The sequence below is a fragment of the Fistularia commersonii genome, chromosome 9 (assembly GCF_037954325.1).
Source record: "Fistularia commersonii isolate RoL2024-O1a breed Wild chromosome 9, RoL_Fcom_v1.0, whole genome shotgun sequence".
Lineage (NCBI taxonomy): Eukaryota > Metazoa > Chordata > Actinopteri > Syngnathiformes > Fistulariidae > Fistularia > Fistularia commersonii.
In genome coordinates this window covers 9,378,246-9,402,226 of record NC_141292.1, presented here as the reverse complement: position 1 = coordinate 9,402,226, position 23,981 = coordinate 9,378,246, and the positions used below count along the sequence as shown (strand labels likewise).

The window sequence follows — 23,981 nt, the reverse complement described above, 5'->3', positions numbered from 1 at the left end:
ACAACGCTCACAGGTCGTGATCCTTCCCTCTCCATCTCTCTGGGCGCCCCCGGGGAGCAGGTCATAGTGCGCCTCAAACGCGCCTTTGTCGACGTGGAGTAACCGACAATGACCGACCTTGGATTTCTCTTTTGGGGGTCAAATTGCGACCTGCGGGCCTCCCACATTTTCTCCTTCTTAGGTGAGTCATTGCCACTTCTCTTTCTCCGGGCTTTTCTTCTGACCCCGCAGACGAACTCCACGCAAAGACCCTCCGCTGACCGCTCGTCTCCTCACGCCCTTCCAGGGCCAGACAGGTTGTGAGAATTACACCGACTCACGAGGAACAGTTTTCACTCCTCCATGAAGAGAATCTAAAATTCCTTATTTGTTCACTTCAATCATGGCACGCCCTTAAATGGCAACATTTTGCTCTAGATTATGTAAAGTTTAGAAAAATGAATGCTCATTTTCCAGCTGACCTGTCCTTTCACACGGACCACAATGAAAAGTAACTAAGTATCCAATAGTGCTCAAGAACTAGCCCTTTTCGCTTGTATTTTTACTTTAGAGTGATTACACATGTATTCATCTGGAACATAGAAGAGACAGTGGTTGGAGGATGAAGGTGACAGTCTCAGATACACATTGAAAAATGGTAAAATCCTCTCAAACTCGATAATTAAAATTGTATTCGACTCCATCTGCTGCGCTGCACATTGAGAATTTCAGGCAAGGAAAGAAAAAGTGCCAGAAGTCTCGGTGAACATTTCCCCGCAGCCTGTCACTCATTCGTCGAGAAGGCCTGGGATGCTTGGCTGTGCTTTGGGCCAACGCTGTCAGCGTGACTTTAGGCTGTGCAGAGTTGGATCAAAACTCTTCTTTAACATCAACAAAAAGATTTTCTCTTGAATCGTCTCTCGTGACACGTTCCTTTGAAATCATCGAATCACCCTCACAGTCATCTCGTTTACCCTCAAGGTCTGATGATCTTCCACAACGCTATCGGATCCTGTCACACCCAAAGCCCCATTGGTAAGCCAGCGCTGAGTCTCTAACAACACATTTTGTCTTACAAGTATTCCGAATACGAGCGCCTTTTCCATGTAATTCAGGAGTGAGTTGCAAGTCGAAGAATTATCCTGCCGACTACCAGCACTGCAGGATGCAGCCAGGTGAGGAGCCGCCATCTGCTTGGATCAGCGAGGCATTAAAACCACATTAAAGTTTATTAAGAAAATATAATTTTGTTTCTTTCTTCTCGCTCTCTCTCAGGTGGAGTCTATGACCTGGACTGTTTTATAAAACACGGGTCAACCTCTTTGTTGAACTGTGAGTGGAAACCTGGAAATCACACTTCGGAGAAGTCCTACGTTCTCATCACCAAGCAGAGGTAAAAGTTTGTTTTTTTAAATGATTCCAATATAAATATCATCAAAAACATGGGGGGGGGGGGGTTGTTTGATTTTTTGGGGGGGTTTTCAAATCCCTTTTTCGCTGACGCAGAAACAGATGCTCTCTGTTCAGCGCCATCGCCGAGACTTCAAAACAGTTCACGCCATTCATGAGTCCCGACATTACGGTGGAGGTTTTCGAAAACAGGGAGTCATCAAATTGCACCAAAACGGTTTTCACAAACCAACTCAAGAATTTGTGTGAGTTCTCAAAGCGATCATGCGCCGGGCCTTCAACCGGCCGCCTTTACCTAACGAAAACGTCACCAAAACGCCAGCATTTTGTCGCCTTGCAGTGCGATGTGAAGCCCCCAATAACGCTACCTTCCGGCGCCGCTCTGGAAGGCTGGATGTGCAGGTGAGCTGGCAGAAGCAGCACAGCAGGGCCTTCAAGCCCTTTGCTGTCAGATACTGGCCGGCGAGCGGCCCGTCAGGGAACAAGGTGGGTATGTTACGGCTCTGGAACATTCTTTGGCGGCTCTCTGACTTTGCACTCTGACAAAAAGACAAATATAAGTGCCATTTTTTACAGTACTTTCTTTTATTCGCATCCATTCTGGTGAGAAAAATAACCATTCTAAGGATTAAAATGTTGATTAAACAATGTCATGGATTTGATGCTCAAATGGGATGATTTATGAGTTGATATCATTTTCTAAGATTTAAAGATTCACACACTCTTCCTCTCTCACAATCACTAACCTTTCGCTCAACATTCAACTGAAAGTCATATAGATGGCTGGAATGCAAAACCTCCTATCTGCAAATTTTTCGATTTTGGGTTTTTGCATTGAATGGTGAGAAATGGCATGGCTCCATATTTTCAGTCTATCTGCAAGATAATCCCGCCCTTTCTTTTGGAATAACTGTCACATCACAAAACACATATGAGCACGATGAAGCAGAAAAAATTAGGAAAAAAACACATATCTGCATTGTGAGTGGTAAAGATACATGCTAGGTATTTTTAAATAATATCATAGAAATATAGTCTGTGAACAATAGAATATTCTTGAATATCTTTAACAAAGATGATACTATAATCAAATGAATCGACTTTTTCATTTCTTGAAAAAAGTGTTTTTTTTGGGAAGGTTTTGCATTCCAGCCATCGATATGAGAGAGACAGAAAGTATAACAGATTATTCTGAAATAATAACATACTCACTCTAATGAGCGTGTTGATATTGTGCGAGAGGAACCGGCACGATGGATGCATTTTCTCCGACACAAAATTTCACAAAATTTTCACAATCAATCAATCTTGGTCTCAATCACGTGGGGGAAAAAAAAGTGAATTCATCAGTCATTAAATATTCTTTAATACTGTTCATCACTCTTTATTGTTCCAGACGTTAGTCCAATGCCATGATAGGAGATGTGAAGTGAAGAGCCTGAACACCTCCCTGGTCTATTTGGTGCAGATCCAGTGTGTCATCAGTGACCAGTGTTCACAGTGTCTGTGGAGTAACATCTACACCGTCCCAGCAGGTGAGGTTGCTCTCTTTCTAACTGTTTTGGGCTCAATTAAAAAGTAAACATCACCATATTGTGCTATAACACTGCAGTAACCCTCCGATCCACTTCTGCTTCCAGAGCTCACAGTCAAGCCTGTCATAACCCAGAGGGAAGAAAAAGAGGTTTCTGAGGAAAGCGGCACACGGATTTTTTCTCTCGCTTGGATGGTGAGTTTTTACACTTTCACCAGACAACTCACATTCTATTTATAGTACCCATTGTTTGATAAAGTGATCTGGTACTTTTAGAATATACACAGGTCTAATTCAAGTGTTTTTTTGCGGCCAAGTAGAGAAATCTGCGTCAGAAGGGAAAAATATGTTGTGTGTGTGTGTGTGTGTGTCATAAAAGCTTGTCTCTTTTACAGGAAATCATAGGTATATCAGATTATATTTTGGTTAAAAAAGGCTTTGATTACATCTCTAATCCACTCTCTGGATATAAGTCGGCTTTGTGAAAAAAAAGTGAACATTGTTTTGCTGATTTTGGAGTAAGTGGGTAAAAACTTTTTTTACACAAACATGTGTGCCAATGAAAAAAAAATCATCATCACTTATTTTGTCAAAACATGATGGCAACCGGTAACTCTGGTCTGTCTTTCTTTCACTGCATCAATTGAACTAAATTTACAAAATTCAATACATGTCACACAATCTATCTTTTTACAAATCTGCATATATTCCAGTCATGTTGGTATAAGTTAAAACCAGATAGTAGATCCCAAGGGACGATTAGTCACATGAAACTAACTATGTACCTCATAGTATGTACTCATTTTTTACTTGTTTCGAGTTTTATCTACTGCTTCCGTACTGTCTTTAATTTAATCTCATTTTCACCTGTTTTTAGTTTATCTCCTGTTTTTTATTTTGATCTCATTTTATTGTTGTGCTGCGCTCTGCTTTGCTTGTAAACTTGTCGACCCTGAAAATGAGGGAGACCTCAGTGGTCTTACAAGTATAAATAAAGGTTATCATTATTATTATTATTATGTACCTCACAGGACAGCACCTTTTAAACATATGTGATACCTACCTTATAAAGATTGGACACCTCATAAAAAAATGGGTGGCTTTAGTGCACATCATAAATTTAAATCCACAGTCGCAATATAAAGAATTCATTTTTTAATGTATTTTTATGCATATAACATGACAAACTGAGTAGCCAATCAGGACAAAGCATTTCATCACACCAAAGGTATAACACTGGTATGGATTGGAGCTGAAAAAAATCGAAAACCTAAACCTGCAGTTTTTTTTTTTCCTCAGCTTCCTAGCAGAGAGCTTTATGACGGCTACATGGTGACGGTGTGGAGGTCGGGTGAGGCCGTGATCGAAAGTCTGAGCACCACTGAACCCCGGATCACGCTCATTCTCTCCTACTCCACCTTTCACCTCAACATCAGCACCTTCAACAAGGTCAGCGTGTCTCCACCCGCCAGCCTGACCGTACCACATCGTGCTGCCGGTGAGTATTCACCTTGGCATTTAAATACAAATACGTGGTACGATCACATTTATTACTGTGTAATGCACCTTCTTATTCCAAAACTATGCTTGCAGACACAAGGTCGGACGCACTGAACGTCACGGTTCACAGCAAGACGTCTTTTACCGTCCACTGGAGAGACAACCTCATGAACGCTGTTTGCTATGCTGTGGAGTGGAGGACAAACAACCACAAACCAGCATACTTTTCCTTTTACAGGAATACAAACGACATAACCTTGTCTTCTTTCAAAGGTGTGTAAATATTTCACGAGGAACTAGTTCACCTCCTGGGTTTCTTGAAAAACTACTGTTTCTCTTCTTTTTTACGCTTCAGAATCTCAATGCAAAATATTCTTATCGCCAATCACTTCTCCATAATTCCAATATCTTCTTCTCCTTTCTGCTTTTCCCTTCAGGTGTCGCCACAGCGAACCAACCTTCTCCATCTAACCCTATTCTCTGTTTGCTCCTCTCTCACACCAACTACCTTCATATCCTCTCTCATGACGTCCATAAATCTTCTCCTTAGTGATGATCTGGTTATTAGGTTTAAATTGTATGTTTGGTTTTGCATTTATCCGGGTTTGGGACCGGGTCAGGGAGACACTGACCCGTGACACCCTGAGGCCGTATTCTCCATAATTCCAATATAATAATTATAATTGCAATCAACCCAGCGATGAGGATAAATAACTCGTATTTATAATAGGATACATAAATCATCAAAATAGTTATTATAATTATGCTGAAGTTTGTTTGTATAACAACATTTACTCAGAACTGCAGCCCAATTGTTGACATGAAAATAGTTCCTCATAATATAAATATTAATTTTAAATAAATCATTATCATATAAACCATTGCTACTGCCAAGTAGCAGGTTTGCCTGTATATTCAATTATCTTAAAGGTGAAATCACACAAGGCAGGGATAAAAAAAACCAAAAAACGTGAAAAATAATACTTATAATGAGGTGAACATAAAGTAAGTACAACATGTAAAAGAACATCAGCAAGTTTTTTGAAAGTAAAGCGCTGGCCTGCTCGAGCCAGCACAAGTCTAGGCCCGTCTGAAGTTTGCCAATGACCACTGGGTTGGCGATGTGGTCCGATGAGACAAAAATAGAGCTTTAAGGTGTACAAGACAGTGGTGAGACCAGCGATGATGTATGGACTAGAAACTGTTACAATGACCAAAAGACAGCAGGCAGAACTAGAAGTTGCAGATATGAAGATGTTGAGGTTCTCTTTGGGAGTGACCAGGATGGATAGGATCAGGAATGAGTCTATCAGAGGGACGGCACACGTTAGATGTTTTGGAGAGAAGGTCAGAGAAGCCAGACTGAGATGGTTCGGTCATGTACAGAGGAGGGATAGAGAATATATTGGTAGACGGATGCTGGAATTGGAGCTGCCAGGCAAGAGGTCTCGAGGAAGACCAAAGAGAAGATTTATGGACGTAGTGAGAGAGGATATGACGATAGTTGGTGTGAGAGAGGAAGATACAGAGAATAGGGTTAGATGGAGAAAGTTGACTCGCTGTGGCGACCCCTGAAGGGAAAAGCCGAAAGAAGAAGAAGAAGAAGAAGAAGAAGGTCACTACAGTCATGGCCAAAAGTTTCGAGAATGACACTTTCACAAAGTCTGTTCCTTCAGGGTTTTTAGGTGTTTGCCAGATGTTTCTGTGGTTGTGTCATTCTCAAAACTTTTGGCCATGACTGTACTTGTTGTGTCAGGAAGAAGGATGAGTACAACCCCAAGAACAGCACCCCAACCATGAAGCATGGAGGCAGAAACATCATTCTTAAGGGATGCTTTTCTGCAAAGGGAGCAGGATGACTGCACCATGTTGAGGGGAGGATGAACGAGCCATGTATCGCAAGATCTTGGCCAACAACCTCCTTCCCTCAGTGACAGCCTTAAAGATGGGTCGTGCCTGAGTCTTCCAGCATGACGACGACTCGAAACACAAAGCCGGGCAACTAAGGAGTGGCTTTGAAAGAAGCATCTCAAGGTCCTGGAGTGGCCGTGCCGCTCTCCAGACCTGAACCCAGTTGAAAATCTTTGGAGGGAGCTGAAAGTCTATATTACCCAGCGACTGTCCTGAAACCTAAAGGATCTAGAGAAGATCTGTAGGAGTGGGCCAAAATTCCCGCTACGGCGTGAGCAGACCTGGTCAAAAACTACAGGAAATGTCTGATCTCTGAAATTGCCAACAACGGTTTCTGTACCATATATTAAGCTCAGTATGTTTTGATGTATCAAATACTTATGTCATGCAAGAAAAAGCTAAATTAATGACTTAAAAATCATACAATGTAATTTTCTGGATTTTTGTTTTAGATTTCGTCACTCACAGTTGAAGAGTACCCATGATAAAAATTAAAGACCTCTATATGCTTTGTAAGTGGGAAAAGCTGAAATATCAGCATCAAATACCTGTTCTCACAACATATACAGTATATATATATCTATATATATATATAGATATAGAGAGAGAGAGACAAGGTTAAAGGACACAGCACATTAGAGCAAGGGTTGATTTCAAATCGGATATACTCTTTTTTTTAATATGTACTCATTGTCTCTTTAAATATCTAGAGCCTCTGGAGCACTACAGGAGATATGCCATGATGCTCCACACGCGAAAAGAGAACGAAACCTGCAACCTGAAGTACTTCAACGGCAGCGAGAGCACCTACGGAACCACGCAGTTCTACTTTCTGGAAGGAGGTGCGTCCGTTTTCACATTTTCTTCGGCCTGGCCTTCTTCAAGTTCCATATCACAATAATCTGGCTACTTATTTTTGTCAACTGAAAGCACCGATTGCCGCTCCAAAGAACATCAGTAGCCACAACGTGACAATGGAGTCAATGGTGCTGCAGTGGTTGGCCATTTCAGAGGAGGACGCCCGGGGCTTCTTACTGGGTTACGTAATCCACTACACCGAGTACAATCTGGAGTCAAAAGCGGAGAGAAGTAGGCACCCCCCCATCCTATCATAACTTGGTTTCCTTGTTTCTGCTTTGCAAAAATACATTTCGATGCTGATGACACTGTTCTATATCCACCCGCTCCATCCATTACCCTGGCTTTCTGTCATTATCCAGTTAAAAATAGGTTTTAAGTGTAATAATAAAACACATTTTGTGGTAAAAAAAAAAAATTTAAACATCTGATGAACTAATCTTGCAAAAACCTGTTTACAAAAAAAGTGCAGATCTAACAATAAACACTTTCCGGCAATACATTCCAATCAATGTATTCAAACCAATGAATGGGATATGACGTGCTCATCTTATTTATAAATGGTTTATAACTGAAGTTCTGTTGGATTTTAGAGTGACTAATACACTGGAACACGTTTGCTGTGTTTAAATCAGACGTCACAGTGGATCCACAGCAGAACACTCAGCAACTGATGGGTCTGAAAAGCGACACCGTGTACAAGGTCCAGATGTCTGGGTTCACCCGGGCAGGAGCAGGACCGCGAAGCCCCCCGAGCCTCTTTCAGACAAATAAACACAGTGAGATGCATCAAATAGCTCTTGACGTGCCATGAAATTTGCATATCTAATCTTTTCTTTCGTCAAACTGACAAAGCTTATTTGCGTTTTTCTTCTTCTTCTTCTTCCCAAAGGTAATTTTCATCGCTATGGAATCCTTGCGACGATCACAGTCGTGCTCATTTTCATGATAGCTGGATATGTGTTGAAGAAAAGGTAAAATAACTTTCACCGTCCCACTTTCAACACCCTTTTCTATTTTATGTATTTCTACTTTTTCGACTCTCCGATAAATTCTTCTATCTAGGGCGTTATCCGTCCTTTGGCCGACCATCCCTGACCCTGCAAAGAGCTGCACAATGCAGAGAATAGAGGAACTGGTAGGGAATCTGTTTGTTCTTTCAACAACTGTTACGTTGGGGGAGGCACAGCTGGCTCCTGATCAAAACAAATAATCCCTGGATTCTGTTAAATGGGAGGATCCAAGTTTGGGGTTTGAGAAACAGAAAAATATGCTTTTGGGAGTTTCTTCTCTAGTGTAAACTACTTTGGTTGCTGTCATCAAAGGTCAAAGGTGGAGGTCACAGTGGCCTCTCATTCCCATTAGTACATGTATTTTTGGAAGGGGGAAAAAAAAACCTGGCAGACTTCTCCCTGAACTCAATGATGTCATTATTGGATTATTGTTATAAATCAGTGGTAAAAGGTCAGAATTTGAGGCCACAGTGCACTAAGTCCAAAAACATATAATTGAACTATAATTTTACAGTTCTATTTGGATGGAGTGTTTGAATGGTTCAATGTGTAATTATGCTTATTTGTGTGTTTTTCCACACTTCTAGAATTCCCTAAAAGTTTTCACTACCAGAGGGATTGAGATACAAAATGCGATTAGTTGTCACGGAAACAACACTGTCTGAAGCCTTTTGTTAGTTTAACGTTGTGAGATTTTTTCATTACACATTTTTAATTCACTCAGGAGCTGCTTTCATCCATCAAAATCCTGATGGTGGAGGAGTGGGATGCAAACAGCCTTCAAATAGTAAAGGAACAGCATGTGGCCCCTGCAGACATGCTGCCGCAGGCGTTACTTCCTCCCCTCAACAATCAAGATGATGATTCTTCACAAGCGAGCTCTGCTGGGATCCACGGGGACTCGGGTGACGTGACCGGGGATTTTTCACCAGATGTTCCCCCGGAGACATGCTTGGATTCCCCGTGGAAAAACCTCCCCAACCCTCATTGTGCTTTTCCAAGCGACTACACGACAATGGAGCTGTTTCAACAGGGGATGACGGTAAACGCAAACCTTGGTCCATCTGTTCGAGACAAAACGGAGTATTTACATTCGACCTCAGAGCCTTCGGATTATGTGAAAAACACGTAGTCTGGTGGGCCCAGGGGACGAAAAGAATGCAGCTGTTTTTCCTGAAGGCCTTGAACTAACTCGCTGACACACAAGTGTCAACAACCCATTACATAACGTGATAACATTTATTTATTTTTTATACATTTATTTTCCACATTATTGTATAACAGCCCATAGCATGTCAACAGCTCGTAACACTATACAGAATTCTTCCTGTATATTGTAATAAACGAACAGATCCCTCAGCACCCCATCAGTGGAGCGGAGTTGCGACTCCTGCACACCGAAATATCAAATCATCTCCAGGGCAAGTAGTTTGTGTGAAGGAGGGTCCAATTACTTCCAATTGGTGCTGCTCCATGTTTTATTCAACTCTGGAAGTAACGTCCCATAATTCAGTTAACCGACTGCGGCCCGCTTAGACCTCCACCTGCCTGACCCTGATGAATCCCCATACGGGCGCTGTGGAGTTTCGTCAACAAGCCTCTTCTTGCCTTACAATAAATTTAAGGACAGACAAAGTGACTCAATGAAAAGTCTATTTAATGACTGTGCTTGAAAACACATATTGGTTTTTTGTTTGTTTTTTTAAACGGAGGAAAAAAAAAAACAAAACACATACACACCCAAACCAAGCCTTTACATTACGTCTAAAATGAAGATGTCAAGCATCCAACCCTGGGGAGCGAATCTGTCTGATGGTCGTTCAGTATACACAGGATTTAGAAGGTTTGTGGATATAAAAAATAAAACTCTTCACATACTGTCAGTTTTGTATCGTAAACGTAATCACACTGGCGCTACATCTAACAGAAGCCTTGTACATGTAAAAGAAAAAAAAAAAAAAAAAAAATTCATAAAAGCCATTGTTCTAGGCAAAGACAGTCATTAGGTCTTTTAAGTCTCCTTTAAAAATATATAGCAATTTAAGTACAGGCCAGTTTCACTTTTACCTTATGATACACGACTCAATACTGGCAGTAATAACATGACAGGAGATAATGGTGGAAATAAAAACCCCAATATATTTTTTTCAAATATATTTGAAATCTTAAAAACCACAGTTAACTGACAACACTTGAAAACGGTGAGTCTGCTGCGCCTCCATCTAGGTTTTTAACGACTGTGTTCCAGACAATCTTGGTCTAGGCACTTTTTAACTCTCTGTGCTTGGGAGGAGCTTTCGAGGTGGAGCTCATCTAGACCAGGGAATCCTTAAAAAAAAAAAAAAAAAAAAAAAAAAAAAAAAAAAAAAAAGAATAACTTCCCACCCAAAGAACTCAAAAATTAAATAAATAAAATGGGGTCACAGATAAAGGACCCCCGCCATCCCAGAGACAGTTGACACCCACGAGCGGTCCAGACTCCGCTGCAGCACAAGTTCAGATGATATAAAACAAAAAGTCAAAATTTGGTTATCAAAAGAGAGGGGAGAAAAAAAGTGACAAATGTAATGTTGAGTCGGGAAAATGAAAAGCCAAATAACAGACTTTAAATTTCTCCGTATTCACATTTTATAAAACTGATTATCTTAATAATAATAATAATAATAATAATAAGTCAATATTTAGACTATTGAACCCCCCCCTTTAAACCACCCACTATCACTCAATTAGCATCACAATGGATATATTACAATATGTGCTACGCCGGGATTTTCATATGTACAACAGTTATGAGTTTTGTCTTACAACAATAACAGGAACAGGAAAAGAGAATATGACACATCAAGATCGTTCAGAGATTAGAAAGAAAAAAAAAAGAAAAACAGCCTATGGTGAGAGAAAAAAATGCCACAGAAAAACCTTGTTTTTCAGTGAATCTGTATTTTAGCCAGGGCACCAATAAACAAGCTTTTCATCATTTTTTCAGTGTGTAGCCTCTTGTGTGCTAATGCCAGTTCAGTTCATTTACCCTGGAGCATTAAGTGGTTTACACTGAGAAGGCAAGAGAAAAAAAACAAACAAAAAATAAATACAGGAAGCTGTTGTTGAACTGACACACACTGAGGCCACTGCAGAAGCAAAGAGACAAAAAAAAAAAAAAAGACAGAGAGAAGACCATGAATGTATCTTTTTCAAGGAAATTGTCACACATTGAACATGTGACACTTGCCTCCTCTTGGAGACCACATTTCACAAGTACTTCTGAAAATAAAACTCTTTTTGAAAAGGAGATGAACGGTTGTTTGGAGGAAAGGATGGAAGCGGGGCATTCCGGCAATTACAGTAAGACAGTGAAATGAATCACCCATGTTTCATTGCACTCTTAAAAATGAAATTATTTGTTGCTACAGATGTATTTGTTGTCTGCCCTCAACAACCAGCTAGGGCATGCACTTGGGGGGGGGTTTGAGCTAAAAGCACAAGATTTTACTAGCGTTGTCGATCATCTTGAATAAGTCCCTCACCCACTCCCCCCAAAAAAAACCCTTCACCGTCATTACCAAAACAGTACACTGACAGTCTGTAGTTACAGGAGTCGTATCAGGGGATGATCAGTGTTATCACATGAATGACTAACGGCCACAATCTTACACAAAATTCAGAACCTTGCAAAGAGAAGTGAGGCGCGACACGTGTAGCAACAACGGTCACATGACGACAGGGCGCTCCCAAGTGCCATTTTCACTCAGTTCTCGCGGGTTCGACTTTGCAGATTGTCGACAAACAGTATGATCAGATAAAAGTACTCAATTACTTTTACTCAAAAACATCTTTGTCCCTTATGGGACAATTTATATAGTTGCCACATTCAATGCGAGCGAGCTGTGAACGCCTGGCTCTCTGGACTTCACATCTCGAGTGATGATGCTTTCTCTGGCAGATCTACTTCTGAATCCTTCGTAATTTTAGCACGACAGGCGCGTTGGCCATGTGCAACAACATCGTTCAGTTTTTTTAAAGCACCTATAAAACTTAAATGATCAGAAATCAATGACACATTATTTCTGGTAATTGATTATCGTTAGAGCTGCACTGCTGTTGATGACAGATCATGATGAAAGAACACCACACTATGACATTAATACCAGGAACTGCAGTGGTTATTTTGGAGAATGCGTGCGCGTGCATGCCTGGTAATGTAATGGAGACAAACATTGTGACCAAATATCTACAATGGGGAAACCTTGGGATAAAAATCAGGACTTCAACGACTGGGAAGATGAAGGTGAACTCCCCACAGAAGGAGCTGGCTGCAGCACTGAAAGCCAACACGAGTCAATCTGCTGTGGATCCAACCACTAAAGAGCTTGAGAAACACAACATTTATACACATTTTTTTTTTCAAGTAACTGAAAACATACACAGAAAGTGGGTAAGTATTTTCTCAAGAGATTGGTTGAAGATTCAATGATACATCCTGCGTTATTCAACTCCCCGTCTCCTCCTGAGCTTGGGTTCATCAGGAGGACTGGGAAAATTGCGATATTGTCAACTTGTCAGATACACTTCACGTTCCGAAATGTCACACGAGGCGCCACGATGGACCATGTGTGCGTCTGCTATTTGTCACACTCGGAAAAAAGAGCACGGGGATGAGGACAAAATATGCAGGCAGTTAAAGAATAGTGTTAAAAAGGATTTTGGTGATCAACTTTCTACATTGTCAATGAAATGATGCACAGCACTGTCTCACACACACACCTCAGCCAACATTGATGAAGGAATAATTAAGAGTGATTGTAATGACTTCTCACCTGGCACATGTTGTGATCTGATAGTGTTTGCAGAATTATCTGGAGTTGTCCTGAATCAGCCAACAGATCACATTAGATTGTGCTGTTAACATGATCACCGGTAATTGTGACGACTGCAGACTGGTCACGCGCCAATGTGTGTGTGTGTGTGTGTATATATGTGAAATTGATGTGGTAAATGGTGATAATAACAAGAGGGATTCAGTGATTTCCCTCCTTGTATGAATCCTTCCTGGGATGTTGTCTGATATGACGGAGACGATGCACTGTCACTAGCGAAGATGTTAAATGGACGGAGTTCTACAGTAAACTGCCCTTCAAAGCCCCCAACCTGACCAGACGTGGCTTTTGCTGCAAAAAACACACCAACAAAACAAAAAAAAAACAACTTATCCCTCATTTACTGGTTTTCCCTGTCTGCCTGTTCATTGGAAAGGGAACATTTTGGCCCATTGCTTGGCTGCTAAGGGATTATCTAATCTTGCAGATGTCTGATGACTGCAGGCTATGACCATCTCACCCAGTGCTGGAGCCACTTTTTTTTTTCTTTTCCTTAAATCAGCTGGTAGTTCCGGGGCCTTTGTAAGTGTCTCGTATGTACCGGGTGTCCTCGGGAAGTGACTTCGAATGGGTGGGTTGTAGGATTTCTGAAGTCCGAGTCGTTTATGAAAAGTTAATGTTAAAAGCCAGGTGGTTCACCTGAGGACGACGCACGCTCCTTTGAGTCACTCGGCAATGTTGGCACCAAAGAGTGTGTTGTCCGCAGGGTGAGACTTGTAGCTGCCGTTGTGCTGGGTGAGGGGGGAGGGCGGGGCGCTGGGTGAGTCGTCTCTTTCGCTCTCACATTCTCCCTTTACACCTCGCTCATAGTCCCTTTCCACCTGGAGGGACAGAAGCTTACTTATTCCACAGCACATTTCCTTCTTCACACCTGAGATATACTAGATAGTCCATGTGAAAGTAAGAATATAAATAACTCCTTCCCTGTTTGGAATCTTGCTGTCTGAATATAATATAAGAATATAAATAACTCCTTCCCTGTTTGGAATCTTGCTGTCGCCGTTTCAGCTTCCTTAATGTGTAAAAATCCAGCATAAAATACAAAATCTGATCCTTTGTTTCTTTAGTTTTTCATATGTATTACTAACCATTTTTACAAGTTTTTGCAGAATATGGAGCTATGCTTGGGTAAATATTAATACTCATATTTTTTTCTTTTATGTTTTACATGCTTAATTTGGGGCCCCTTTGGACCATAGCATTCTCCCAATTGATATGTCATTGTTTAAATTAAAATTTTGATAAAAACTAACATGCTCCACAGAGACAATGTCAATGGCTCAGTACTTGTTTTTAAATTTGGCCACTCATATTAGTTAAGTCTTCTAAAGATGATACACATTTATATTTAAATATGGCAATAGAAATATATATATAGTGATAATATAGAAAATAGAAATGAACTGAGGCTCCTAAACAATAAGCTAGCAGAACCCCCGGGAATCTGCAGACATGGTTCTCTGTTCGTCGACACCGGTGTGTCCAAATGGGTGTTTTCAGTGGTTGGAGGTGAAATGTCAATTTATGTCCCGATCTGCAAGCAGCATTGCAGTACTGTAAGCCTCTAGTTATTTTGAAGCTCAGAGAGCTTCAAAAGGGGCCGGCTAATAGATGCACTCAAAGTTCCAATGAAGTGTAAAGCCAGCGGGAAGGAGCACTTCCCAGCCATCTCCTACCAGTCACCTCTCTTACCCACAGCCAGGAGGTGTTTCAGAGAGATTAAAGAGCGGGTATTTATTTTAGGACTGGTGTGATGGCCACTTTATTCTGCCTACGGGGTGGTGACTGTAGAACAAACTCCAGCCAATCACAATGTGCTTCGATGACTTTCCCATAAGTCGCAGCATTATTACCTTTAATGGCCTGTTCTTGCCTTTTGTCCTTTCCTCGTCTCTGTGGCTCCTCTTCCTGGAAGTGGAACGGTCCTTTCTGTCCCGGCTGCGCTCCCTCCTCTTGTCTTTCTTGCCTCTGGAAGAAGCATAAAATCATCTTCAGGTCAGCAACAGCTATACCACCTATAAATGCATGTGTCCTAGATTGAAAATTCCCAGGAAAATCAAAGACAAAAGGAGCATCTGGTTACTCCCGCGAGAAGAAGGAATGCACCTTTTTATTGACGGAGATCTGGCTTTCTTCGGAGGGGTTCTGGAACGGTCTCTGCTCCTCTTCCTGTGGGCCCTGTTAGAAACACATGACCAGGAAGATGTCAGCAAATTATTTGCTAATCCCACTTTCGGCTGCAAGAGTTTACACATTTTGTCAGATGCCAAAGAGGCGTGTCTTTCTTTAGCTCAGGTGGAATTCAGTTGTGTGTGGTAATACTCGTTTTGCCCGCTAGAGGGTTCCCGTAACCACATTCCCACTGTCGTTTTAGCCGAGTACTGATTTTTTCAACTTTGTACAAACCACGTTGTTACAATAGATTAATAGGTAAGGATCTTCAATTGAATTTGAAATGAATTTACGCAATCATCTGTAAATCCTCAGGTTAACAGGAAGTGGACTGAGGAGTCAGAAAGTCTCATCATCAGCTTGGATTGAGAAGCTAACTTTAAGTGTTGTTGCATTTCTTTCTTGTGTATGTTCTCAACTAACCTCGGGCGACTCTGGCTGCGCCTCCTGTCTCTGGAGTGAGAGCCCCGCCTTTGGCCGCCTCTTGAACTGTGGGTGTCACTTCTCGACCAGGACTTCTGTGTGGGTCTGGTAAGTTATCAGGAAGGTAGAAGAAGAGGCAAAGAAACGGAAATTAATCATCTCTATCTCCACTTCCTGAGACCGACCCCTCGAGAGTCAGAAACAACAGTTGTCAATTTTTTTCCTTCACCTGTGTCTCGAACGGGACCTTTTCCTGTGTGCCCTCGAGTGTGAACTTGAGCGCGACCGCGAATGCGACCGGCGCGACCTCCTCGACCGGCCTGAGTAGTGCTTCTCTTTGTCAGCTAGAGGGAGAAAGAGGCAGCGGCATCATGACACAACTTCAGATGTGGGAATTCTGTGATTTTTTGACACAGGCAGAAGGTCTGACTGTACCTGGCACTATGGCAGCAGCAATGGTGGACTGGGCCTCACGCACGCGCTTCATGACACTCTCCAGTTCCTTGGCAGCTGCCTGGGGCGTGAGTTCTGGCGGCTTTACAATGGCGTTGTTGGAATGATTAACCCTGCAGGAAAAGGAAAAAAAACAACAACATGTAAACCTCGGAACTGGACAAACTCAAAATAATATGGATTGGGAGAAGCACAGCACGCTCAGGGTTTCTTCACAAAAGTAAAGACTCTCAATTTAAAATGTGCGAGTTTTTAACTATCTTCTTGCCACAGAACATTAATTTCCTCCATCAATCCTGCCCTCTCGATACCCTCTTCTCTCATGCCAACTTCATGTCCCCTTTAAATCCATCTGTAAATCTCCTCTATGGTCTTCATCTAAGCCCCCTGCATGGAAGCTCCAACCACAGAATCCTTTGACCAATGTATTTACTATCCCTCCTTTGTATATGACCAACCATCTCAGTCTGGCCTCCCTGACCTGATCTCAAAAACATTCAAATTGTGCTGTCCCTCCGATGGACTCATTCCTGCTCCAATCCATCCTCATCACTCCCAAAAAGTACCTCAACATCTTCATGCTTAGTCTACCTCAAGCCCTGCTTCCTGTTTTCCTGCGAGTTGCACACTAAGCTGGCGTAAAATGTTTTACTTGCACTGCCAACACCGTTCATATTTATCATAGTGTTTACACTCCCTATTTATTGTCAATACAAACTCAAATGCATTGTGGACAGCAAAATAAGTTTCATTGTGCAGGGAAAAATGTTTCCACACTGTGCATATGACAATAAACACATAGAATCTTGAATCTGTCTTTTCTTCAATGCCACTGTTTCTAAACCAGATAGCACTGCTGTTCTCATCACTGTCTTGTATGTTTCCTTTCATTCTGGCTGATACTCTTATCACTCATCACTCCTGACAATTATAACCACTGGTTCAGGCCTGCTTGAATGCATTTCTTAATTTTTCTTTGCCACATTCTCCATTGCTCTGGACTATTCACCCCAAGTACTTAAAATCCTCCACTTTCTTTATCTTCCCGCCCTGCAGCCTCAGTGTTCCGCCTAAAACCGTTATAAACAATGATTGGTAGTTCTGAGCTGCCCATTATGTGGGGTGGCGCGGTAGATCAATGAACTTTTAAATAATCTCATCATAACAAGCACTTAGCCACCGATTTTGCATTAGAATGGCCTTGAAACGAAAAGAAAACGAAACCTACTTCAAGGGCCTGTCTCCAAACATGACTCCATTGAAGGTCAGCGCTCGAGCTACAGAGTCCTGCTCGACGAATTCCACAAAAGCAAAACGTGTCGGCTGTGTCTCATCTCCAGCCATCCGCACGAACTTCACGTCTCCGACCTGCTTGAAGAACTCCAGCAGCTGTTCGGCCGTGGTGGTCTGTGGAATGAAGCCATGTCCCTTTACATTAACATACTCTAAGGACAGGTGTAGGGTTAGTTGGTGTTATGTTGAGAAGCTAAGACTTCCCAACTAAGTTACTGACTGAACACCACTGCTTTTATGGAAGTGCAGGAGACATTGAATGTCTCTCGCTACCAGGTGAAATAACCTGTTCTGTAGAAAACAGCCAGTAAAACATCTCACATTTTTGTGATTTCCACTTGGGAAACCCTACTGTCACTCTTCATCCTATTCACACCATTATTTGTTATTTTATTTTGCTTTCTCATGTGTTCACTTTTTATTTCATGTCTTTAAGAACATTTACATAAGGACTGGGCATTATCTCAAGACAGGCCATCATCACCATTGCTTCATCATTCACAGCTGCTGCTTACAGTCAGCAACTGTGAGCACAACAAATATTTTTATATTAGTGGCGCCTGTCACAAGCAGAATGATAAAATCCTTCAACTAATCTGGATTTATAGCAACTTTTGTTTTTAGCTACGACAACAGCAGCATTCAGTTGAGATGACGATGAGTCCCTGTGCACACAAAACAATATATCACCTGGATAGCGCTAGGAACCAAAGCCAGCGGGCTAACACACTGGAGCACTGAGCAGGAAAGAGACAAAACCACATCACCTGTGAGTTTAAGTTGCCAACATAAACTGTCCTCCTGATCTCGTCAATTTTTGAAGGATCCACGTTTCCCATGAGAGGGGGCTGGGAGGCGACCGATGCTGAGGCGTCGATGGCAGCCGGGACCCGATTCACAAGGGGAAGATTCAGCTGCTGGAGCAAAGCACACATTCTGAAACGCACTAGATCAATATAGGAATTCTGAACACTTCACGTTCTAACCTGACAAAATAAGAGGCAGCAGAGACCTGTCGGCATACAGTATGGTTGACCGAGATTTGAAATCCAAGTTATTTTAACTATTTGACATTTTCACAGGTCAAGAATATGGTGGAACTAGGTTATTTAACACATTTTAGGCTATTTCTTGTGATTTTATAAATGAATTTATTCATTCATTTATTCATTATTCATCTTAGATGCTTGTCTGTCCAGAGGTGTTGGGAAATTGTTTCCAGTGATGCTTTTGGACAGAGTGACCACTATCTAGTAGACTCCTTAAAAACAAAACCTGAAGCTTTAGGTGCAACTCTCACACTGACTTACATTCTGCAGCGGCGCTGGAGTAGGAATTGGCAGCAGCCCTCCGCCAGGAATCAGACTGGGCACTGGGGTGGCCGGTGCCAGAAGTGACAAGGCCTTGGCCTCTTCCGGAATCTTCCCTGCAAGACAGACGAGGATGTTAGCGAGGGCAGTGGAGAGACTTTCCTCTGTCTCTTCTATGCCTGCACAATTAGCCCACTGAATTCTAGAGAGGAAGAGAGCATACACTTCCTACAACTGCCTACAAGTCTTCTAAGGTCTACCCATGGTATAATGGAGACCGAAACATCCTACCTTTGGTCTTACACGGTTATTTCAATTATTATTGATAACAAACTGCAAAACTCTTAATTATCGTTTTTTTCTCATAAAAATGAATATGTCCTTGGTCTCTTTTCATAGATCAAAAAAAGGAAAAAAAAATAGAACAATGCAGAGAATGAGTCAACACTTTGATGCATGGGTCACCTGTACTGGAAACATATTGGTCATGAACCATGCCATATCAAGCATGGGCGCTTTCCGTGGGGCGATCGTTTCGCAGTGTTGGAAAGGTGTGCAACACAAGACAACCCCATTGGCTGCATCACTAATAGCACACAGGACATCAGATACAGAAAAGAACAACAATTTTAAGAACTGGAGAAAATGTTAGCCATGACTTTATGATTAAGACAGCGAATTTGGATTTTTTTTTTTTTAGATTATCTGGAAATGAGGGCTAACAAGAAAACTTGACTTTACTACAAATGGACTCTCTGAGCTTGGATTATCTTTAAAAATTATGGATTTCCTGAACACCACAAATGTGGGAAATATATTTCAAAACAAAAATTGCCAGACAGAATTAATGCATGTATCACAATATATGTTCAAAGCAGAAAATCTGTGTTGTTAAGACTAAACATTGAGATCAGGAGCCAGATGTATAAATGCTGTGTACACACACAAACATGCAGAAGCCATTATGTAGCCAAAAATTGGTGTTTAAAAAAGAAAAAAATGTAAAAATTGGACAACATGCTGTGACAATGTGCATACTTCCACACATACTTGACACCAAGCAGGCAGTTTTTGACTGCAGGCTGTGGGAAAGGTTACAGAGCAACAAAGTGCACATTTTTTAAATTATTACACTGTCGTAACTCTTGCCAATGATGAGATTTGCTGGAAATCTGTGTTTTTGTAAGGGGGTGCTGTTGTGAACTGACCATTCAGAGCTGGTCTGTAGCCTCTTTGAAATACAGTTTCCCAACTAAACTTTCACCCGAACCACTGACCCAACTTGTTAAATGGAGAGGAGAAGAAAGCTAAACAAAATAAACCCCGCCAAAGCTAAAAAGTGTAACAGAATAGTTACAGTCCAAGTTGGAATGTCAAGTAAAGTCCATTCAGTACAAGTTACTGATAAAACCTTTTTCTTTTTAAACTCCATGTAACATGTGTTATGAAATGTATCTCAGATGGTCTGGCTCCTCATTCACTTTAGCCAATCCATTTGGTTCATGGAAATGAGCAACTCTGGCGTTAATCAGGTTTAGTTCTCAAAATACAAATTGCTGTTTGAACTTAAGTCCTGATAATGGATTGGCCAACAAGTGATGAAATATTTGATCGTGCTTTGCAGCACTGACAGTGATATTGAAAATGTACAAAACACAATGGATGTGTCTGAAATTTTGGTTATTAGCACAGCAGTTGTCAACTACATTGAAGTGAATGTTTGGGAGGCTTTAAAAAACATTAATATCATATTTCTGTCTTTGTGCATGCACACAGTTAAGGTAAAAAAATACATTAAAAAAAATAAAAGTTGAGTTTTATGCATCTGGCTCCAGATGTGCAGTGTAGTACTATGAGGGAAAACTCCAAATGGGGCCTTTTACTACTAAACAGAAATGTACAGATAGCATTTACGGTATTTTTTTTTTTTTATCCCAAATGTTACACTGGATCTGACCTATTCAAAGACTAGCACCTTGCTACATCAACAGGAGTAGGACAAAAGAAAGTCAAGTGTTAGTGATCCTCCTAGCATCCCATGTGTGATACACATCCCATCGGCATGCCGTAGCAACCTGGACAGAATTCAATCACACACAAGCTGCAGCTGTAGCAGAAGAGAGAGAGGGGGATGGGGTTTGGACAATAATCAAAAACAACAAACCAAAATAACAAATATAAACACAACGCTAGAGATAACCAATACTGCAGTTTCTAGATAGAGACAGTAGAGAGTGGACAACATGGGAAAGTATGAAAGGAAACAAACCAAAATAAAATTAAAATAAAAAGAGACAAGGTGTCCATCTTGGAAGGTTCAGCGGGCTATTCTCCTGGTCACATTCCCCCTTGAAGGCTGCGTTGGCCCGATCGGGGATAGTGGCTTGGAAAACAATGCCTGACTCAGGCTAGTGTAGTGTAACGGCTGGGCCAGTCTAGTCATCTGATATGCACACATAATCACACAGAAAAAACATACAAAACCAAATTAATAAACTCAGTAGCCATCCAGCACCAAGTCACGTGGACAAAAGCATCAAGTTAGAGGTGACATCATTTTTGACTGTACACAAGGGAACAACAGTTGCACCAAGTCGGTGGGGAATTTTTTAACAAAAAATGGAGTATAAAAAAAAATAAATCAAAAGAAAGGGAGAAAAAGTTAGCTGTGTAACCATGGACATATTTCTAATTTCCATGAAACAAGAAACAGGTGACAGGTTTTTCTTTTAATGAAAAATACACAAAACTACTCAATCCAGAGAACCCAGTGTTGCAGAGGTATCCATTAATAATGCAGATCCATCAAAAATAAATAAATAAAATCAAAACACAGACAGGTGACAAATTAAAAGGAAAACCCTGAATGAGTGCTACGATAAGGTGGATGCTAAATTTGGATCATAGTGGCAAGCCACTGTTTTTTTGTTTTTTTGTTTTTTTTTAAACACTGGGTGAAGTGACACTGGTGTTTAAAATTGAAAAACGACTTAATGTCAAAAAGGAGGTGGGATTCCACGCGACTAATTGCGCTAACATTAGGACTGGGCAATATACCAATACATACTGCATATTATCCAACTGCGTTCCCTTATCAGTGATTTATAAATATCCCGAGTTGTGACATCCAAATCCAAAAGAGGGGATTATCGATCACTTTAATCTTTGTCTGTGAAAATACTTTTCTAATTCAATAATGATTTAGGAATTTGCCACTCACATTTTCATGTTTATTTTCAAAATCTCCAAAAACTGTTGGTGTCAACTGGATGGGAGGAAACCCAAGAGATCAGCTAAGAAATTAGATAATAGAATAAAAAAAAACAAAAAAACAAACAAAAAAAAACAGTAAAACTGAGATTCAAAATTTCAATTACACTTTTCTTCAACATTTCAAATACTATTTACTACTATGTATTGTGTACAGGAACAAAAAACGGGATGCAACAATGCAGTACGGAGGAACGTCATCATGACTAAAAGAACGACCACATGCAATGTGAGGCTGAAGAATCTGTAGAAATAATCATGATCAAATTTTGGTCAATGGTTTACATTGAATTATGAAAAACTGAAAATGTAAATTTCAATTTCAATCAATTATATCACACATGAATTGATTTGGAAAAAAATATCTTGAAAACATCAAGCATGGGAAAAGATAGAAATGATTGACCCACAATGTACCAAAACATATCTCTACAACCACTGTCCCATGCAGACTAGATGATGCTGATTTAAAATCTCAGTACTTATCTCTTTCAAAATGTTTTCAGAGGTAAGTCTGCATTCTAACAGACCAATACCCGATACTGGGCATACAAGTACCCCTTGACCTGAGCAGTCTTACCTAAAAAGAAGCCCGCAGCTCTGTGCAAAATGAAACGCACACACAAACAAAAACATTCAATAGCACTTTGCAGTTTCCAAATTGTGATATATATTGATTTCAAAGATATTTACATCTACAGAGGAAAAAAGACTTTTGGAGCAGCATCGCTTATATCTTTCAATAGACAATTCTAAGAATTTGAATATTTCCTCATTATTTGAGTAATAGGACAGAAGTCTAGGATGGAAGCATTGTGTTTTGGGTGACACAGTAGATGTGCAGATTTAAAGGCATATTGCTCAGCCCTACAGGCTGACTCGTCACATCCCCTAATTTCTATTTTGCCAAAGCTCCATCCAGATAACATGAGGGGCCCTCCAATGTTACAGATCATAGAAAAATATTAGTATTCACAACGGCCAACCCACCAATATTATTAATAGCACCGAACGGGGTGGGATATTTTTTTTCCAATAATGCTTATACGTTCAACGAAGGCGCTTCTTCAAATGTGTTTTCCATTAATTTGTCACCCATCACCATTACTTATTTGTTTTTAGCAGAAACCACCTTGTGACACCAAAAGGAAACCTTGGCTGGTGCTATCAGAAATGAGCTAGCTAGCTTAAAAAAGTCGAGACAGAAAGGTATTCAATGGCACAACTTAAAAGGTAAATAAACCCCAGGATTCAACAAGAACACCAAAACAGTTGAATTCAAGACGAGGTCAATAAGTTCACTGAAACATTTTAGGTCATTCGTTTTCGCTAAACTTGTTGCACTCACCTTCCGCACATGGCACTACTATCAAGGCTCTGTCAATAAAAACAGTGTTGGTGAGATGTTGCGCCACACCAACACTTGAAGGGTCTCGGTACTTTATATAACACACTTTGGACGAAAAAGACAGGGGAGCGTTGCTGCGGAAGGACACAAACACAAGCACAAACGTATTAGCCGGCGGTTTTCCCAGTAACGGCAAGCAGTGAATTTCTGCGAACCGCGGACAGGCCGCGCATCCGCGCCGCCGCCTAGCTAGCGACGGCGCGACACGTCGCTCTTACTCGGGCGGGTAGAGCCGCAGCTCCTCGATGTCTCCCAGGAAACCAAACAGAGTGCGCATCTGCTCGCTTGTCACGGCCGAGGACAGGTTCGTGACCTGGACAACGGCGGTTCCGGGGATCCCGCTCATCGTGCACCTAATAAATACGTTGACAGTTTTTACGGCGCGACACTTGAACGGTATTTATTTCTCATGAAGACCAATTGGGTATATTCGGTGCCGAATTCGGACGGGCGGAGCCAGAGGAGCGCCAACTTCGTCGTTGGTTTCAAGATGGGTCTATGATGAAGCTTCAAGCACTCCTGCGCCCCCAGCCGCCCGGGACGCGCACTATAATCAAAAGAAAACAGCTGTCA

The 23,981-nt window shown here is 41.3% G+C and overlaps 2 protein-coding genes across 8 annotated transcripts; one reads left to right on the top strand and one right to left on the bottom strand.

Annotated features, from left to right (window-relative positions):
• Window positions 1-10,256, top strand: LOC147231152 (interleukin-31 receptor subunit alpha). Its single transcript, XM_086153000.1, has 16 exons — window positions 1-181; window positions 961-1,014; window positions 1,095-1,154; window positions 1,255-1,372; window positions 1,486-1,634; window positions 1,730-1,875; window positions 2,786-2,924; window positions 3,030-3,118; window positions 4,223-4,425; window positions 4,524-4,696; window positions 7,045-7,176; window positions 7,265-7,423; window positions 7,828-7,971; window positions 8,085-8,166; window positions 8,258-8,330; window positions 8,930-10,256. The coding sequence occupies exons 1-16, from the start codon at window positions 109-111 to the stop codon at window positions 9,335-9,337; spliced, it is 2,202 nt and encodes a 733-aa protein (XP_086009126.1). The 5' UTR covers window positions 1-108; the 3' UTR covers window positions 9,338-10,256.
• Window positions 9,846-23,870, bottom strand: srek1 (splicing regulatory glutamine/lysine-rich protein 1). Of its 7 annotated transcripts, none has more exons than XM_086152344.1 (11): window positions 23,627-23,870; window positions 23,349-23,482; window positions 18,731-18,846; window positions 18,188-18,334; window positions 17,356-17,534; window positions 16,110-16,240; window positions 15,904-16,018; window positions 15,675-15,779; window positions 15,186-15,257; window positions 14,933-15,047; window positions 9,846-13,900 (listed from the first exon to the last, which is right to left on the bottom strand). In XM_086152344.1, the coding sequence occupies exons 1-11, from the start codon at window positions 23,752-23,754 to the stop codon at window positions 13,745-13,747; spliced, it is 1,398 nt and encodes a 465-aa protein (XP_086008470.1). In that variant the 5' UTR covers window positions 23,755-23,870; the 3' UTR covers window positions 9,846-13,744. The 7 variants fall into 7 exon arrangements, with proteins under 7 accessions (XP_086008470.1, XP_086008465.1, XP_086008467.1 ...); XM_086152339.1 differs by lacking the exons at window positions 23,349-23,482; window positions 23,627-23,870 and adding an exon at window positions 19,196-23,100 and having other exon boundaries at window positions 9,846-10,533; window positions 13,719-13,900; window positions 18,188-18,337; XM_086152341.1 differs by lacking the exons at window positions 23,349-23,482; window positions 23,627-23,870 and adding exons at window positions 19,196-19,316; window positions 20,688-23,099 and having other exon boundaries at window positions 18,188-18,337.
• Window positions 23,871-23,981: the final 111 nt, after the last annotated feature.